We start from the raw sequence: 20536 nt of genomic DNA on the forward strand, positions 1-20536 counted from the left end.
GGGAGCCGGCGGGCTCCACATTCATCATTGTTCCCCCAGCGCCTGGCACGGGTTGGAGCGCAGGCAGCGAGGGTGGCCTAAAGCGCGCCGTCCCTTCCGCGTCGCCCGCCCGCGAAGCTCTAGCGCCACAGGTGTTTCCAGGGCGCCTTCCAAGGGCCAGACCTGAGCCCAGCACTGGCGACGCAAGGGAGGGACAACTGGACCAACTCCGGCCCTCTGCGCGCGGGGAGGACAACAGTCGGCCGGCGCTGGCTGCTCCGGGCGCACGGGGCCGCGAGGGGACCTGCGCGCGCCCCCGCCCCGTGCCGCGCGCTCGTGACGGCGCCCCCGGCCCCGCCCCCGGCCCCCGCCTCCCGCTTCCCACTCCCCGCGACTCGGCCGCGCTCCGGTCGGCGGGCTCTATGGGGAAAGCGGCCGCTCTGTGCCGAGGCAGCGGCTGTGGCGGCCGCTCCCGCGGACTCTCTTCGCTGTTCACGGTTGTCCCCTGCCTGTCCTGCCACACGGCGGCGCCGACCATGAGCGTTTCCACGCCTGGCCCCGGACCGGAGCCCAAGCCCCAGCCCAAGCCTCAGCCCAAGCCTCCGCCCCAGCCTGTGCCGAAGCCCGAGCGGCAGCCGGGGTCAGAAGAGGTGCCGGAGCCACTTTCTGAGCCGGTGCCAAGATTGGAACCTGTGTCTGAGAAGACGTCTGAGCCAAGGCCAGAGTCTAGACAGGGAACAGAACTGCTGCTGGGTTTGGGGCGGGGGTCAGGGCCCCGGCCAGACTTGGGCTCAAGTATAGGGGCTGGGACCTGCCCCAAGGCCTCATCAGAGCAGCTGCCGGCACTGGGGTCAGTAGTGGGGAGTGCGCCCTGGACCAAACCCGAGCTGGGGTCGCTGGCGGTGTCAAAGCCCCCGCCCCTGCTGCGACCCGGACAGGCCAAGGCGTCTCTTGGGGTTCCAATGTCAGGGACTGGCACGACCTTCACAGCGCCCAAGGTCTTACTGCCTCTGGACAGCTTCAAGGGCTGGCTGCTGAAATGGACCAACTACCTGAAAGGCTACCAGCGCCGTTGGTTCGTGCTCAGCAATGGTCTGCTGTCTTACTACAGGTACGCGGGTGCCACATTGGGGCATCTGAGGTTGGAGGGTGGTGATGCAGCCCTGATGGTGACAGAGGTTGTCTAGGGATGGAGGACACTGCCACTAGCCGAGGGATGTTTGGGAACATGGACTCTAGCAGGAGAAAAAATATCTCTGACCAGCCTCCGAGGGCTGGGGGCCCTGACCACCACACCTCCCCCACCAGCTTGGGTTTAAGGAGTGAGTGGAGAGGTGGAGTGAGAGTGACCTGGGGCCTCAGGGCCCCTCTGGTCTTGGTGGTAGTGGAACCTCAGGCAGCCAAACGGTGTCAGTTCCCCAACGTCTTTGATTCTGGTTCAGGATCTAAGGGGACCCACTGTGGAAAGGACTGATTGTTCTCCCTCCCCTTAGCTGGTCACTTAGTTTATTTTCCACTTTTCCTGATGCCCCTGGCGGCCAGGCCTTGGGATGGGCACAGAATTCCAGTTGTATCAGATACAGTGCCTATGTTTTAGGGGCCCATCCTAGCATTCTGTGGAGAACCAGAAGCAGCCCACTGCCACCTTCCTTATGGCAGAAAGCAGCATGGGATTCAAAATTGAAGTCCAGTGGTGAGATAGCTAGCACTGTCTGCCTGATGAAAGGGAGAAAGATACCAGAGGCTTCTCTCCTTTCTTAGGCTAGTGCCTAGAATGTTTACTGGGGAGAGTCGGTTTCAACTGTGAGATCTCAGATCACTCTATGCCATTTGTTCAAACCTGAGCCGGCATTAGAATTCCCTGGAAGGCTTATTGAAACACCAAGTACTGCTCTCTGCTGAGTTTCTGATGCAGTCTAGGGGTCTAGGAGGATCCAAGCTTTGGCATTTCTCACAAGTTCCCAGATGCTGCTGCTCCAGACCACAGTCTGAGAAGGACTGCTCCATTGTCGTTGCAAACAGGAGGGCCCTGCCTCGCTGTCTGGTGCAATCCAGGTCACTTCCATGACTTCACTTGGTCAAGCCGTATCCCTTCAGGTCACTCACTATAGGGTTTGTAGGATCCTTCCTAGCATTTTGGGAATATAGCTTCTGGAGGATTGTTGATTCTGTTGATGCCCTTGATAATTGGGGAGCTCCATTGAATTTAAGCAATGGTTCCCACTCCAAAACGGGAATCACTGTCATTAATTCCTGGCAGGGGAGAAAAGTGACAAATATTTCTCCTGTGCCTTTCTCATGTGGTATATTGGTGCCCCTCAGCTGCTCCCTCCAGATCACACAGAACATAGCGTTCTTATAGTTCGGCAACCAAACAAGAAATGATTCTTTTCCAAAGGGTGTTTTTATCCCACTTACCATTCTCTGTTAGGTGTGTAAACATTTCACCAAGACATACAGTGGTAGCAAATCAGCAATTTGCTATAAATGTGTCACTGTCAGCTGTGGACTGGCCACCCTAGCAATGGAGAGAGAGTCTGACCTGGGCCTGTTGTACTCCAGGCTCTGTGCCTGTCCCAGATCTGTGTCCTAATGCCCACTCATGCTTGAGTTCGCATTGTTGAGTTATCTGTGTTTACCAGGTAATACTAACCTAGAAGGGTCAAGGTAATGTTTATAAGGGTCCCACATTTCTAGTGGAAGTAAAATCTGACCCCATGCAATTTTGTTTTGTTTTATTCTATTTGAAAGAGCAAAGAGGTCCCATTTTCTTTTCTCTAAAATAACTGTGTAGACAGTTGGCATTTCAAGGTTATCTCAAAGGTGCAGATTCTCTGGGCAACAAGAAAAATTCTTACTGCTTGCTGATAAGGTTGTGGGGACAGATATTGGTTTGGGGGGGTGGTGGGGGTGGGAGCAAGTTTCTGGTGTGTATGCTGCACAGTCCAGCTCTGTAGCTTTGTTTTTGGACATTTCTAGGCTCCAAGGTGGGCAGAACTGTGGCTTGACCTGTCTGGGTAAAATGAATGATTCCCTACATTAGGACAGCCCTGTGCCATCATAGTCCTACATGTGTCTTTCCACGAAAATGTCCTCATTCCCATTTTAGAGGAAAGGAAACCGGGGTCGAAGGAACAAACCTTCCATGGCTCGTCCAGAGGGGCCTCCCTCACGGAGGGCGCCCAAATGCCCCTCCGGGCACAATTAAGGCATGATCGGGGGATGAGTGAGTCTCCAAGTGCAGAAGAAGCCCTTCCAAGGTGGAGCCCAAACTTCCGCTTCTTCCTTGCACTCTTGTTGCACCTTCTGGAAAACCCTCAGGGCTGCCCTCTGTGCTGGGGATAGAGCACCCTCCAGGCCTGTGGCTCATAGCCCTGATGGCAGCAGTGTGGGTTATGTGGGATCTGTCTGTGCCCAGTGCTGTATGTGTATGTGCTGTGTGTGTTCTCTTCTTACCCTGCCTGGAATCCCAGCTCTTAGTGGTTCTTTTCTTTTTTCTTTCTTTCTTTCATTCTTTCTTCTTCTTCTTCTTCTTCTTTTTTTTTTTTAAGATTTCTTTTTTATTTATTTGACAGAGAGGGAGCACAAGTAGGGAGAGTGGCAGGCAGAAGCAGGATCTCCACTGAGCAGGGAGCCTGATACTGGGCTTGATTCCAGGACCCCGGGATGATGACCTGAGCCAAAGGCAGATCTTAACCAACTGAGTCACCCAGGCGTCCCTGCGTGGCTCTCCAAATGTGTGGGGCTAGAAGAGGGCCAATATTCAAGTGTTTGTGAGCTGAAGAGAGAGTGAATTTTTATTCATGAGCTCTCTCCGGTAGGGGCAGGGAGAGCCGGGTTTAACCTGTGAGGGTGATGAGCCTGGTGGAGAAGGAATCAGAGCCATTTCCCTTGCAAGCTTCCCTTTTGGAAAGACCACTCTAATTTTGTTTTATTACTCTCTCTTTTTTTTTTCTTCTAACTACGTGAAACCTGGTATTCAGAGAAATATCTTCAGAGAAAATGTGGACCCCTATTTCTTGTGCTCCAGCCTGTCCCACTCTGGGGTAACCACCACCCCAAATTTGCAACACTGTCCTCTTTCTTTCCTTTTAGTTCAGTTTTATCTCATCTATATGCAGTTCTAAAAGCCTCATACTTTTCATTTCAGCCATTTTTACTTTATAAAATAGGGTATTGCACAATATGTGATTTGGGGGGACTTATTCTGACAGCTTTTTAACAATCCAGGACATGAGTGTGCCACTTCTTATTTCTCTATTTAGTTCTCCTCTTGATGGCTGACCATGACAGTTCTCTCTCTCTCTTTTTTTAAGATTTTATTTATTTATTTGACAGAGAAGGAGAGAGAGAGAGCATAAGCAGGGGAGGAGCAGGTGGAGGGAGAGGGAGAAGCAAGCTCCCTACTGAGCAGGGGGCCTGATGCAGGGCTTGACCCCAGGACCCCGGGATCATGACCCAAGCCACCCAGGGACCCCTGACCATGACAGTTCTTGTACATGTCCAGGAGTTTCTCTTGGGTGAAATTGCTGGGTTGTAGGAACGTGAAGGCTCACCTTACATAACGCCAAACTGTTTTCCAAAGCAGTCGTTCCAATGTTTATACTCCCACTGGAAGTTAGGAGGTTTTGTAGACTCATATCCTTTGTAACACTCGGTATTGTCTGCATTGATTTTACCAATCAAGTGGGTATACTATGGTATCTCACAGTCTCGACCTGAGTTTCCATCCCCATTATTTGTACCTTAGTGGAAAATCAGTGGAGGTTTGGATTAGAATTTCTCTGTGAAGTGTGGCTTTCTCAGGTACTTCTGCCCTGGATTTTGCTTGAGAAACTCATTTGATCACTTAAGCTTATTCTAAGGGAGGAAGTACCTCGTGCCAACAGCTGGGCTTGGTTACAGTCCTATAATCAGGATTAAAAGACCCTCTTTGTAAATACTGTCACATATAGAAACAATTTCCCGGAAGTATCCGCAATTGTTGGCAGGTTTTTATTTCTTTCCAGCAATGTGCCAGGAATCTCAATAACAGAAGATGAGGTTCTTATTCTATTGCTGGCACGATTAAGGCATGATTAATCATATGTCTGTTTGGACACAAAGAGAATATGGTCTTTGGGTTATTAGTTCCCATTTAACAAATTTTATCCCCAGTTCTCCTCTCATAGAGAACATGTGATTACATGAAGTTAGGGAAGAATTCACAAGTGCTGTGGAATTTTCCAAGGTATCACTTCAGCAAGTCCTTAGGGCAAGAGTGTTCCATGCACGAACTTTCTCCATATTAATGATGAAATTGATTGGGTTAAGCAAAATTCTGGTTTGTTTATGCCAGTTGCCTCTTTGGTGGCACCATAAATGACATTTGTTTCCTAGGAAACGATTTCAAACAGAAGCATTTGTTTTGATTTATTTGTTGTTTTGACTGATCTGCATGGTAGGCATGGCTAGGCCAGTTAGCAAGGAAGACCTCAAAGAAATTAGCCTGGGTCTGTAAGAAAGAAGGCTGCGGTCAAGTAAGAATAAATGTTGAGTCTTCGGCTGGGGAAGACTGTTGAGTGTTTGCTGAGCTGGGCCCACTGTAGGTCAGGTAAGGTAAGAGAAGGTCAGGTGAGAGAAGACCAAGACATCTTTGACTCTAGGAGGGATCACGTATTCCTTCTTCCGGTGAGACCATCTCTGAAAGGCAAACTTTCATGGAGACGGGGTGCCAGGAAATAGTAGTGTTCTCAGCGTCACTCTAGGGAATCCTTGAAGGACGGGAATGGGAAGGACTCTGCAGCCTCGAAGTGGCCCCGAGAGGGCAAGTCTGCAGGTTAAGCCACTGGCGTCTCTGCCCTAGAAGATGGTGGCCTTATCATCTTGGATTCAGCTTTCCTTTAAAATATCACCCAGTATTTCATACTGTAAGACCACTGGGAAGCTGAAAAGGAATGCACAGGCTGATAACACGTCCACATTTGCTTGAAGTGAATTTTCTTAACATTTAGCCAGGAGGTCATGAGTGGACTGGCAGCATATTTTGAAAGAGCACTGTACACACCAATGTTCTTAGCAAAGTCTAGTGACATGAATTGTAATTTTCCCCACCAAGCCTGCTCCTCCTGCTAACTTTTCTCTTTCTATGAATAGCTGAAAACCTCTGAGTCATGCTTGCTGCCTCCTCCTCCTCTATTCCAACATCAGATGGAATCGCGGGCCCTGCCTGTCTTTTCTCCTTTAGTCCCTCTGCTCCGTTCCTAGGGCCAAATTGTGGGTCAGGTCTGCCTCCTGCTGCACTAATGGCCCAGCTTCCAGCCTCTGCCCTGGACAGCGCCCCGCCACTGTGGTGCTAACTCCCCACCCAGTAGGGCCCCGGACTTGCCTTGTCTTCTCTAATCTTCATTTTCAACAGTTACACCCCTTATGTTCATACATCCCTGCATGGGTTTTCTCCTGTTTGAAATACCCACATTGGCCCATGACTGATCAAGGGCCATATCTTCTTTCTCTGGGAGACACGCACACACACACACACACACACACGCACACGCACTGTGTAGGCATTTCTGCAGACAGCTTTTGTGCCAAAGGAACACCATGGCCAAGTTTGGCGTCTTCTTTGTCTTCCCCCATGGAGCCTCGCAGGTGCTTTGCCATGGATATGTTCTCAGTGGTTTGGCTAATTTGAATGGGAGCATGAGTGAATGAATGAGAATTGCCTGCAATTTTATGAGATTTCAGAAAGCCAAGGATGTTAGTGCCAAACTTGGGTTTTTATTAATTTGTTTTCAGTTTCAAAAAGTTGTTTGCTGGAATGAGATTGGGAGGATAAGTGGGAGATTGCCGGCTGAAGCCCGGACTGCCAGATACAGTTATGAAATGCAGATTATGTGGATATATTATGTTGACAGATTCGACTGTGTTGAAAGAGACTCTTCAGTGAAGCAGTAGCCTCTTTCTGTTGTCCTAGTTCTATTTCCATAGGGTTGCAAGTGTCTAGGTACATGATCTGTGTATACCTAGGATGACTTGTCATTTTGTAAAGTGTGGCAGTGGTTGGAGGAACAGGGAGCGAAGGTAAAGCTATTAAAAGGGCTTGTCTCAACCTTATAGCGCCTTCAACTAGTTTCCTACGCACCGGAAGGTTTGCTTTGCATACCCTCCGTGTGCAAGACCCTGTGGGAAGCAGGCCATGGGTCAGAGGTGACGCCTCCACCCTAAATCCAATCGAATAACAGGCCCTCACATCTGTGGGGTTCTCTGAGGTGTCAGAGCGATGTCTAGTTCACGGTTTCAGGGAGGAGCGCAGGCCAGGAGCGTGGTTCTGATATATGGAGGGAGAAGAGGGTCTTCATGGATAGCCCCAGGGGATAGCTCACAGACTCCACCCACCTCATGGGGCGGAGCCTCTGGGTGGGGCACTGTGTTGGGATCTCCAAGAGGAACCCTCCAGGTTCCCTAAGGAGCCAGAAGGACTCCTAGGACTCTCATCTATTTGTGTTCATAGCGGTGCTTTATTACAGTGAAAGGGGGCAAAGCCCCATCAGCAAAAGGGGGAAGGATATGGGGCTGAAGTCTGGGGAAACCATGGGCAAGCCTCTGAGGGTCCTCACCCCTTGGAGTCACACAGGTCACGCTTGGTTCCTCCAGCAATGAGTTGCGACAACATGCGGGAAAGGTTGGTAGCCAGAGAAGCTCATCAGAGACTCAGTGGCCATGGTTTTCGCTGCGGGGGGTAGAGGGGGCTGACCACGTGGGCGCCGTCTGCCTGGCTCACACCTACCGTCCAGACTGCCAGAATGAAAGCAGGTATTCCGCATAGACCGTGAGTTTGTGCAAGTAGTTTAGGCACAGTGAGCCACGGGTGGCAGTCAGTGAGTTGGGGGGGCCCTCCCCAAATCCAGCCCAGGGTAAACCTCTCAAAGGATAAGTGGTCTCAGGCCAGCTGTGTTCATTCTTTTCTGCATAGCTCTGACCTCTTCCTCCTTGCAGACTTCAATAACACCAGGGCCTAGGTAGGGGCCAACACTCACTCTGGTTCAGGGAGCGTGAGGGCTCACACTTGGCGTTGAGTGGCAGAGTGGCTTCTTACCACCCGTCAGAACACACCAGTCTTGCAGAGTATGGGTGTGGCCCACTGCTCTGTGTGCCTGAGGGACTTCTCTATGGAGTCTCTGGCCACACTGCTTGTCCCTTTATTGTTTCATAGATGCTTTTGTCATTAGACCTTCCCTGGGAGACACCTTTGGTGACTTGATTTTGCATATGACTAGGGGCCACTTGCCACATGTTCTTCCTCCTTTGCAAATACTTCTGTGCCATTGATGGAATGTGTGGTGTGAGTTCTTCAGCTGCTACTGATCCTGGTGTCTCCTTTGGGGAGGGTCTGTTAATCCAAGACTGGGGCCTGATAAGCAGTCTGGAATATTTGTGACAGTAAGCATATACCAGCTCTGGTTGTATTATTTATCGAGGGCAACAATCTATAAGGCAGTGTGGGAGACAGACGTGCATACCATCATGAAACCACTGCATGGAGGAGGAAGGGAAGGAGGGAAATCCATACCCATCCCGGCCATTTGGTAAAAAGCCAGCAGGTTTGGACCCAGTGCCATGGGGGAGCTCCCAGGGAGCTGGGTGTTCAAGCAAGCAGCTCCCATGCCTCCTGTCATCTTCCAGGGTATAGCTGGCAAATCGCATGAGCAAAGAAAGACAGGTCTGTGCAAAGGGTGCGGGGTTCCTTAAACCCAGATCAATGTCTGCTTATCCTAGGTAGAGAGAAATATACTCCCCTGTAAACTGCCATACAGGGAGCAGGAGATGGTAAGAAACACCCTGAACAGAATTGAAATCGGCAGCTTTAATGGGTGGTGAATCACACATTCCAAGTGTCGCCCCACAGAGATGTGGCTTTAAGAGGCTCCTTTCATAACCAGATCCATGAAGCAAACTGTTGATTTGTTGATGTGTGTTTTCTTTTACACGGGACTCTTTCCCGCGTCTGTTTCTGTTTTTAAGAGTCCTGATCACTGAGTTCCACTTGTCTTGACACCTCATCACACGCTTGGTCGCAGCGCCGTGCACTGAAGGCCAATTTAACAATCTTGACTCACACCATTTGATCTGCATTGCTGGGCCATTGCCTAACCAAGAAGAGGGCATATGGCACTGCTGAGCTTGCCGCATAGGACAGCGCCAGATCGTGCTGTCCTTTGAAGCTGCAGTAGGTCCCGTCTTCCCAAAATACAGCGTGTGTTCTTCCTGGGCTCACCCCTCACCGTCCTGCCCAGCTGAGTGCCCCTTCCCTCTCTTCCTCTCTCTTGGTCCCTTGGCCTTGACCCATCTTTTGCCAGACTTGCCTTTTTCCTCCATCTGCACACCACATGCCCTTCAGACTCCCCTTTAGATGTCTGCACCAGCCATCCTATCAGCCAGGAGATCTCCCCTTCGTTACTACTGACATCCTAGCTGACAGTCTTAATTCCAAGTCATCTCAGGGTGAACCTGCCTGCATTCCCCTGCGATGAGCTGAGCTGGCAGAGCCGACCTTCCTTTGATGCTCCTTTTGTATATTATGTCATTTGGCTGTGTAACCCTATGAGAACGATGTTGGTTTGTCTCCCTCCTTTAGATTAACACCTGGCTTCTCCCCTCTAGAGCCTGGGGCTGTGCCTTCCTGTTGTAGCTTCCCTTTGGTTGCTGGACATAGTGCCTTCTACTTAGTAGATTCTCAAATTCCAGTGAAGTCCTTTTTTTTTTTTTTTTTTTAATAGAAGACACTTTGTCATTTTAATCTTTTCCCATTTATAAAGACCCAGCATACAGCCTGGGACTATTGCAGTAGAACATGGGGAGTAACTGAATTGCCAGGAGAATCGAGTGAACACAGAAGATACACATTGCTCAGATTTTTAGCTCCTTCTCTGAGGCTCAGCAGGAGCCAAGGATATGTGACAGTACTGACAGCTCATTGTGTTCATTTGTATTTAAAATGCTTCGGTATGAAGAATTTTAAACATATATGAGAGTAGACAGTAGTATAACAAACCCCTGTACACCCATTACCCAGTTTCAGCAATTATTAACTTTCTGGCCAATCTTCTTTCATCTCAGTCCCCCACCATTTCAAGTGAATCCCACATATCACATTTCACCTGTAAATGTTTCAGTATGTATCTCTAGAGGATAAGGATTTTTTTAAAAAGATTTTATTTATTTATTTGACAGACAGAGATCACAAGTAGACAGAGAGGCAGGCAGAGAGAGGGAGGGGAAAGCAGGCTCCCCGCCGAGTAGAAAGCCCGACATGGGGCTTGATCCCAGGATCCCTGGATCATGACCTGAGCCGAAGGCAGTGGCTTTAACCCACTGAGCCACCCAGAGGATAAGGATTTTTAAGAACATATCCACAATACCATTGTGACACTAAAATTAATAATAATTCCTTATTATCATCAAATATTCGGTGTTCGCAGTTTCAGTTGTCTCAAATGTCATAAAGTGTTTTTTTGATTCATTTGTATCAGGACCCAAGTAAGGTCTACCCACAAAATTTCACACAGTCTGGGTTTTGCTGATTGCATTCTCTTCGTGTAGGTTAACATGTCCTCCGCAGTTCTTTAATTTGACAGATGGATCTAGAAACTCGATCAAGTGATGATGTGTTCTTCCATCAGGAGCTCATAATATCTGGTGGCTTCTTGGTTTGTGATGTTAGCTACTGGTGATAACCAGTCTTCGATTAGTGTAATTCTATGATTTCTTCCTTATTTATTAGCAGGAATACTTCTAGGAAGAGAAACCTCCCCTCATCTACTACTCTGGTTACTCACAGGCTACAGTTCACACAGGAAAGGCAGAATAAATTTTTGATTCTTTCCTTTTAATCACAAGCTCTCAAAATCACAAATTGGTTCTTATCTTCCAATGGTTACCAATCCATTTCATTTGTTTTTTCTAAAACAGTATCATCTCAGGTGCCTGAGTGGCTCAGTGGGTTAAGCTGCTGCCTTTGGCTCAGGTCATGATCTCAGGGTCCTGGGATCGAGTCCGGAATAGGGCTTTCTGCTCAGCAGGGAGCCTGCTTCCCTCTCTTTTTCTCTGCCTACTTGTGATCTCTTTCTGTCAAATAAGTAAATAAATAAAATCTTTAAAAACAAAACAAAACCCACTATCATCTCATATCCCCTTCTCTCTCTACCTGCCTCTCTGCCTACTTGTGATCTCTCTCTCTGTCAAATAAATAATTTAAAAAAAAAATCTTATAAAAAAAGGGGGGGGGTGCCTGGGTGGCTCAGTGGGTTAAGCCTCTGTCTTTGGCTCAAGTCATGATCTCAGGGTCCTGGGATGGAGCCCTGCATCAGACTTTCTGTTCAGCAGGGAGCCTGCTTCCTCCACTCTCTCTGCCTGTCCCTCTGCCTACTTGTGATCGCTCTCTTTGTCAAATAAATAAAAAATCTTTAAGAAAAAAAAATCTTCAAACACTATCATCTCATGGATGCAAACATGTTTGCTGTGTTTCAGCCCCTGTTCTATTGCCCTTCATGACGTTCATATTATCCTACCTTGTCTTTGCCAGCATCGGGGCCTCTTCAGTTGGCTCTGGAGTCTTTTGGGTAGGACCCCAATGGTGTTTCCTGGGTCTAGCTTGAAAACATGTTCCAGGCTCTTTTTATACTTGTCTTAACCCAACCCTGGAGTCAGTTAAGGCTCCAGTTTCCTCCTTTTGCTTGTAGGCATTCAGTTTTCCCAGGACCATTTGTTGAAGAGACTGTCCTTTCCCCGCTGACTGGTCTTGGCATTCTGGTACCATACATGCAGGCTTGAAAATCAAACCCATTTGAACAGCATCTATACTGACTGGCTAGGGCACTCTACCATTTTCTGGGTCTACCTGCAGCTCCGTCATCTGGGACTGTGGGAAGTTAATCCAAGGAGACAGACCTCTAACTAAGTTCCCTCCCCACATCTCCAGGCTTCTGTAACTGGCTAGTAAGCCATCCGCTTGCAAAAAGAATGACAGCAAAAGCCTAAGAGAAGGCAGGGGGAAATCAAAAGCAGACAGTTAGGTTGCTGACAAAGACTGCTGACATGTACCTTGCATTTGGGCACGAGACACTCCTTTTCATTGTCCATTCATCCCAAACACATACAACCGTGCTTACCCTCAGGACCAGCCTCATCTCTGCCTTTCTGGAATCATCTTCTGGTTTCTTTCTCTAGTGTCACACCCCAGTGACAGTGGGCTCTGTGTACATCTTAATAGGGGAGGGGGTAGATGAGAGTTAGAACTGGGTCCTCAGCTCACTTGTGCTCCTAGATCAGGCAGCCCCCAAATAAATCATCCAAAACTCAGAGGTTTAAAGCAAGGGTGATTTATTCGTGTTTGCATGTCTACAGATGGCTGGAGCAGATCTGCCTCCAGCAGTGGCCCCTGGGACACGCCTCTGCCTTAAACAAGTGGGTTAGCAGAGTCTGTCTTCTCGCCATGATGGTAGAAGAATAGGAGGGTGAGTGGGAAAGGGAGCGCCTGGCTCAAGCTTGCATGCCTTCACTCTGGTCCATATTCCATCAGCTGAATCAAGGCACACGGCCCCATGTCCTATCAGTGGGGTCAGAGGGTACCCACTCCCCACTATAGTGGGTGACCCTCCAAAGTCCCATGACGAAGGGTGTGGACATGTAATTGTAATTCAGGGAGCACATTAGGAATTGGGAAAAAATAATTCAGTCTATCCCAGCCTCTACCCTTCCTTCCAGTTATCACACTCTGGACTGGGTGATCTGTGGGATTCCTTTTAGCCCTAACTTCCTTGAGAATTTGACGAGGGAGCAATTGGAAGAAGTTGGGAGTGAGATGAGCTATTAAAGATGATCTCTGCCTGGCAGTGGACATGACACAGAAATGTCTGTTGGCTTGGAGATCAGAGTCCAGGCAGCAGGGAGGCTGGTGGCTGACTGGGTGATGCTTTTGAGGAACCACAGATGGGCGAGTGGTGTGTTCTTATTCCTGGTTTGGGGAGACTTGCAAGTGGACTAAGCAGCTGCATTGTTTACAGTGCTGTGTTGTTTACATGCTGTGACAAGAAAGACACCTTCCTTGGATTTTCCATTTTGAGAAAATGAAATTATTTTTCCAGTTGCAGGCATAGAATTGATTTCCTTCTTCCGAGTCTTGCAGTTGTCCTAAGTTTTCATTTATTTTGCTTGCCAGTTTACTGAGTCATTGCCTTCTGGAGATGAGGGTACTCTTAACCCCCTAGCAGATTCCCAGGGTGTGTTCTCTCTCACTTGCATTTACCTGGGTGTCTCACAGCACTCACTGTCTTTGTGGACTTCTAGACATTAATGGCTTTGGGCTGCAGGCCTCTTGCCTCCTTTCCCCTGTCAGCCCTAGTTTGTACTTGGTGTCAGTATGTCCGTGTACGTGTGCAGCTGGTTTGAGGGTAGGACCAGTAGCTCATGTGTTGTTTCATGTGTTTCCTCCTGGAATAAATCAATTTTCAGTAACTGTTAGCCAGACACATACTGCCCAAGCAGGTCATTGGAGCCTGGGAAGCTGGGGAGGACGATTTTCCAGGTCCCTGGGTAAGTTACATGGTATGGAAGATTCTCTGGTAGGAAAGGAACTTAAAAGTCATCTGGTCCAACCATTGACTTGAAGTTCATTGACTTCTCCTTATGGCATCTTTGTCCTATTAGCATTAGCCTTTGAGCAAACCTCTCTGGTGACAGAGAGCAGACCTTTATCTTCCAAGACAAGCTGGTATTCCTTAGATAACTCTGTTAGAAAGTTCTTCCTCTTTTGAGCTGAGATGGGTTTCCAGGCAATCTCTGTCTTCATTGTGGTGTTTCTCTGTCCCACACTGTTGGACTTATCCCTTCCTCACAGCCATACTCTCCATCCTCAGAGAGGCTGGCTTGGCGTCCCTATGTATTTTCTCTTCTTGCATAACAAATCATCCTAAAATGTAGTGGCTTAAAACAATAATAAATATTATCTGATGGTTTTGGTGGGGCCAGAACGCATGAATGCATGGTTAGTTGGGAGTGATTCTGCCTTGGGATTTCTCATGAGGGCTGCGGTTCCCTGAAGGCTGGACAAGGGCTAGAGGCTCCACTCTGAACATGGCTCGCTTATGTGCCTGGCAAGGTTGTGCTGGCCTCAGTGCCTCTCTCCATGGGCCTCTCCAAAGGGCTGCTTGAAAGTCCTCACAACATGGCAGATAGGGTGGTCCAAGGCAGAGCAAGCAGAAACCACAATGGTTAGTTGGTTGTTTTTGTTTGTTTGTTTTGTTTTGCCCTTTTTTTTTTCACCTTTTCAAATTTTTGACTGTCATTTCCACATTATCTTGTTAGTTGTATAATCAGCCCTGTCAATATGGGAGAAAGTCTCCAAACCTCTGTGGCCCCCAATTTTGTCATCTGTAAACAGCCCTACTTGGCTATTGAAACAAACCATGAGGAGTACCTGGTAAACCCTTTCATAACTGAGAGGGATGTTTTGAATGTAAGGATTTGCTAGTCTAAGTGTTTAATTAGTGAAAAGCTTCCGTTTAACCTCTCACTCCTGCTTAACATGTACAGTTAAGGAAAGCAGGGCTGGATTTGACAGAGGGTAAGGAAGACCTGTTTGAGGCCTCTTTTGGGTATAGCCAAGCTGTGGTCTATCCTTCTGGAGTTCAGGAACCTTTTCATAGGGAGACCCCCTCCATGCTGACAGGACACTTCCCTTGTTCAGTCCAAATGGTGGAAGAGAGACAGAAGGTCTTATACTCTTGTTGGATTCTGTGGGGGTCCAGGAGAGCTACCACCCCATGGCAGAAGCCTGGATCTCATCTGTTGTCTTCACTGGTTTGAACCTAGTGCCTGGCCTGTCACATTGACTGAACAAAACATCAAATGTGACAAGCAGGGGCAACAGTGGTTTTCAACACAGTCTCTGCTGGGGAAGTCTGTGACCGCCTGTGGTGTGAGGCCTTCAGCTTTGCACGCTGCTGTCATGTTTTGGTGGGAGTTCAACTGCCATTCCTCTTTCATTTGAAACTTGGTGGGAGTCACTTCTAGCAAAGAATATTGCATCTAATATTAATATCAATGTGCATATGACCAGAGGCCACAAAAGGAAGTAGAATTCCTGAACAAATGACTTGTCTTCCCATCAGATCTGTGAGCTTGCATTGTAATCTGTGCATTTAAATTTGTAATTGGCTTCGGTGTGTTAAAATTCCATCCAAGTGTTTCCTTAATTGACTTCTAATTTGTAGTGTTTCAGTCTTTTGCTTGGCTTGCTAACTGGTTTTCTTTTTTAGAACTTCCTTTGCTTAGTGTAATATTTTTGGGGGGTTTGTTTTAGTGCTGCTGAAATTTTAAGCTAACAGGTCACTTGTAAAAGGAAGAACCTAGGTTGCTAGGAACATTCTGTAGATTGTGGCTGCAGCTGCAGAGACTGTGTGATGACTTAAAAAAAAAAAAAAACAACAAATCTGTTCAACTACCTTGAATTGGTCTGTGCCCATGACTCGGTCTTGAAATAGATCCAGTCCTGTGCCCTGTGGACCTGTCATCTTTTATCTCCTCCTGAGACACTCAGTGCACAGCCTCATTCCTGTGCCTCGCTCAGTGAGATTCAAGAGGTTCCCTTCAACATCAAAGCAGTTCAGCACAGGGGCGCCTGGCAGGCTTAGTAGGTAGAGCATGTGACTCCTGACCTGAGGGTCGAGAGTTCAAGCTCCACGTTGGGTGTAGCATTTACTTTAAAATAAATAAATAAAATCTTAAAAAAAAAAATAAAAAGGCAACGTAATTCATGGGGTGCCTGAGTGGCTTAGTCAGCTGAGAGTCTACTTTTGGCTCAGGTCATGATCCTCAGAGTCCTGGGATCGAGTCCCATGTTGGGTTCCCTGCTCAGTGGGGAGCCTGCTTCTTCTCCCTCTCCCTCTGCCCCTCCCCCTGGCTTGTGTGCTCTCTCTCTCTCTGTCTCAAATGGATAATAAATAAAATCTTAAAAAAAAATCAGTTCAGCACTGCTGTTGGTCATCGTTACACACAGGAGAGAACTTAAAATGCAATGGATTTCAAATGGATTTTATTTTTTTATTATGGGAAAATTTAAACATATGAAAATAGAGATATTGATATAATGAACCCCATGTTTCCCTCACTCAGTGTGTACAAGTTTTACCTTTGGGTCAGTCTATGGTCTCCTCACCCTCGCTTAATTTGAAGCAAGCCCCAGACATCTTTAACCTAATTTTAATAATTAAGTTTAAAAATAATTGTAATAATAATTAATGTTTATAAATATTTCAGTATGTAGAGATGAAGGTTTTTTTAAAAAAGGATCAAAATGGCATTAACATGCCTAAAAGTTTAACACTGATTCTTTAATATTATCAAATGTCCAGTCAATATTAAAATTTCCCCATTGATTTAAAATTGCTTTTACAGTTTCTAGAAATCAGGATCCAAATAAGGTACATTTATTGCAATCATTGATATTTCTCCCCAGGTTTTTTTTTTTTAAATAATATTTTGTTTACTTATTTATTTGAGAGAGAGATCACAAGTAGGCAGAGGCAGGCAGAGAGAAGGGGGGAAGCAGGCTCCCCATTGAGCAGAGAACCCAAAGCGGGGGTTGGATCCTAGGACCCTGAGATCATGACCTGAGCTGAAGGCAGAGGCCCAACCCACTGAGCCACCCAGGCGCCCCTCCCCAGGTTTTTAAAAGATTTTATTCATTTGTTAAGTAAATCGGAGAAAGACAACTATCATATGATCTCCCTGATATGAGGAAGTGGAGATGCGACATGGGCGGTTAAGGGGGTAGGAGAAGAATGAATGAAACAAGGTGGGATTGGGAGGGAGACAAACCATAAGTGACTCTTAATCTCACAAAACAAACTGAGGGTTGCTGGGGGGAGTGGGGTTAGGAGAAGGGGGGTGGGGTTATGGACATTGGGGAGGGTATGCACTAGGGTGAGTGCTGTGAAGTGTGTAAACCTGGCGATTCACAGACCTGTACCCCTGGGGATAAAAATACATTATATGTTTATAAAAAATAAAAAATAATTACAAAAAAGATTTTAATCATTTGTCTCAGAGAGAGAGAGTGAGAGAGAGGAGAAAGAGAGAGCACAAGTAGAGGGAGAAGCAGGCTTCCCACTGAGCAAGGACCCCAGTGCAGTACTCAATCCCAGGACCCTGGGATCATGACCTAAGCTAAAGGCAGACGCTTAACCCACTGAGCCACCCAGGAGTCCCCTCCCCAGATTTTTTAGATAAACGTTTTATATTGAAATAATTTCAAACTTAGAGGAAAATTTCAAGAATAGTGCAGATAGCTCCTATGTACCCATCTCGCATATCAGCCAATTGTTACTATGCTCTATTTACTTTATCATTCTCTATGTTATATTTATCCATACTATTTCTTAAGATTTTGAAAGTTTCAGACATGATGCCTATTACCACTTAATACTTCAGTGTGTGTTCCTTAAAACAAGGGCATTCTCCTATATCCACAGTGTAAACATTGATACGATGCTGTCATCTAATCCATAGATCCCATCCAGACTTTGCCAGTTGTCTCAGTGATGTCCTTTAGAGGTACAAGAGCCAATCCAGGGTCACTGATTACATTTGGTTATCTTGTCACTTGAGTTTCAGTCTGGAGCAGTCCTTCCATTTCTTCTTGTTTTTCATGACCTGGACATTTTTGATAAATACGTACCAGTTACTTTGTTGAATGTGCCTCAGTTTGGGATTACCTAGTGTTCCCTTATGTCTAGATTCAGGACCTGTGCTTGTGGCACATGTTGCACTGCTGTGTCCTTCATAGTGCATCATATCAGGAGGCACGTGACATTGATTTGTCCTGCTACTAGTGATGTAACTTTCATCATTTCATTAAGATGGTGTTTGCCGGATTTCTCCACTATAAAGTTAACTTATAATTATCAATTAATAAGTAATTTATCAGAACCAACTAATTAATAAGTAATTAATTAGTCAGAATCAACAATTTATTGGAATTGTAAGCAATTAATCAGAATCAGTAATTGATTAGAATCTAATTATACTTTAGTTACCTAGAATAATTAATTAGGATACAACTAGAATATAATTAATATAATCATGAATTAATGCATAATTAATTAGAATTAAATTAGAATGTAGTTTTATGTGGAGACACTTTGAGGCTAGGCAAAACACAGTTCTTGAACAAATCCCACTGGTTTTTAGTACATTTGTTTTTCTTGGCTGAATCAAATAAGTTATTATTTTGATGTCTGCCAGTTGGTGGTTTTTCTTGTAACAGTATTTTTTCTTATAACACTATTTTTCTTATAACACTATTTTCTTATAACACTATTCTTTTCTTATAACACTATAAACGTACAATGCACATTTATTAGAATGCATTGTACTATAAGGAGCAGCTTTTTATTTACTTATCTGTTCATCTATTCATATCAGTATGACATCATGGATTTTTGTCTCATCTAGTGGGTTATTATAAGTAACTCTCATTTATATTGATACTCAAATTTTCCCAGCTTTGGGTAGGAGGAATCTTTTTTTTTTTTTTTTTTAGATTTAATTAATTAATTAATTAATTTGATGGAGAGAGAGAGAGAGAGCACAAGGAGGCAGAGCAGCAGGCAGAAGGAGAGGGAGAAGCAGGCTCTCCGCTGAGCACGGAGCCCAATGCAGGGCTTGATCCCAGAACCCTGGGATCATGACCTGAGCTGAAGGCAGCCACTTAACCAACTGAGCCACAAAGGTGCCCCAGGAGGAATCTTTTTAAACTGCCTCCTGTGTCCCTTTGATGTTACCCATCACTCTGAACATTTCCTTACTTTATAAACAACATCATGTTCCTGGTTTATCTTGTAGTCAAATGCGCACTTCTCAGATTAACCCCAGTCCCTTTTATTAGAAAATTTAGAAGCCAAATTCTGGATGCTGGGTGTGCTCATTGCCATTGGGACATCATTGCTTCTGGGCTCTCTCTGTGGATAGAGACAGTTCCTTCTTACCTTCCCCTTCCATATTTCCAACTTCAGACTCTGACAATAAGAGCTCTGTCTCCCCCTATCCTCAATAAATTTACATATTTGCTCAATTTCCTGTATGAAACTACTCTCTTAGCCATGCTGACCAAATCCTGTCTGTTCCTCCACACCCAGTCATACTTGCTGAATTTTCTTTAATGATTGTATTTATTTATCTGTGGAAAAGAGAGAGAGGAAGAGAGTAAGAGCGAGTGCACAGCAGGGAATTGACAGGCAGAGGGAGAAGTAGGCTCCCAACTGAGCAACGAGTCCTTTGTGGGACTTGATCCCAGGACCCATGCGTCCCAACTCAGTGAATTTTCTTGACCTTAGTGTTGCTAATCTTGCCGGTGATACCAGCCAAACCTCTCTGCCTCAGGGCTCAGCTCTCCTGATGTTGCTGGTTGTGCTGTCTGAATCCCCATGGCTGAGAATAGCCTGGGAAAGGGGAAGGAGCCCCACAGTCTCTTTTGATTTATAGGTTCTCCTTCTCTCTTTTTTTCCCTTTGTAATTAATTGACTGAAGAAGCTAGGTCAGGGGCACCTGGGTGGCTCAGTGGGTTAAGCATCTTCCTTTGGCTCAGTCATGATCCCAGGGTCCTGGGATTGAGTTCTGCATTGGGCTCCTTGCTCAGCAGGGAGCCTGCTTCTCCCTCTGCCTGCCACACCCCCTGCTTGTGCTCTCTCTCTCTGACAAATAAATAAATAAAATCTTAAAAAAAAAAAAGGAAACTAGGTCATTTGTTCTCTAGTTTGCCCCAGGCAGGATTTTGCTGATTGCGTCTCCCTAATGTTGCTTATGATAACTCTTCTGTCTCTTTAATTTCCTGTAAACTGATGGCTAGGGATTCAGAGTAAGAGTCAATTATACTGGCAGAATGATTCACAGGTATATTGAAAGGGCACACATGTTGTCTGGTTCTCTCTCTCTCTCTCACACACACATACACACACCAGCAGCCATTGTAGACAATTTCCTAGACCCATTGGTTCAGTACAGGTTGCAAAATGATGATATTCTATCATTCCTTTTGTAGTTGTTAGTAGAAATAATTCTATAAAGAGAAACTTCTCCTCATCTAACCATTTGCTTACCCAATAGTTTTCCTAATATGGAAATGGTAGGAAAAATATTCCATGCTTTCTTTTATTCACCAGTTACCAGACAAATGAGTTGAACTTCTAGCATCTCTCCAGGGTTAGTAATGACTTAATTTTTGGTATCATTATGCACTTCTTGACTTGATGCCTTTCAGTGTATTACAGTTGTTATTCTTCTTCTAAATTTTGTGATATGATTCATATACTATGGAAGTCATCCACTTAATACAGCTTTTTTTAATGTATTCGTGGGTATGTGTAACCATCACAGTCAATTTTAGAATATTTGCATGACCTCCAAAAGAAATCCCATACCCTTTAGCTATCACTACTCTGCCATCCTTACCCCCAAATCTTCCCCCAGCCCTAAGTGACCACTCATATACCTTCTGCCTCTATATATTTCCCTATCATGG

General features: G+C 46.1%; 1 protein-coding gene across 2 annotated transcripts in view; it reads left to right on the forward strand.

Moving 5' to 3' along the window:
* Positions 1–336: 336 nt before the first annotated feature.
* OSBP2 (oxysterol binding protein 2) overlaps positions 337–20536 on the forward strand; it is a 156968-nt gene continuing 136768 nt past the window's right edge. The window contains exon 1 of one of the 2 annotated variants that reach the window (XM_059408843.1): positions 337–1090. In XM_059408843.1, coding sequence (XP_059264826.1) covers positions 402–1090 — 689 coding nt within the window. In that variant the 5' untranslated portion in view covers positions 337–401. The remainder of the gene's footprint in view (positions 1091–20536) is intronic. The other variant, XM_059408842.1, reaches the window with a different exon arrangement.

This window comes from Mustela nigripes, chromosome 8, assembly GCF_022355385.1.
Source record: "Mustela nigripes isolate SB6536 chromosome 8, MUSNIG.SB6536, whole genome shotgun sequence".
Lineage (NCBI taxonomy): Eukaryota > Metazoa > Chordata > Mammalia > Carnivora > Mustelidae > Mustela > Mustela nigripes.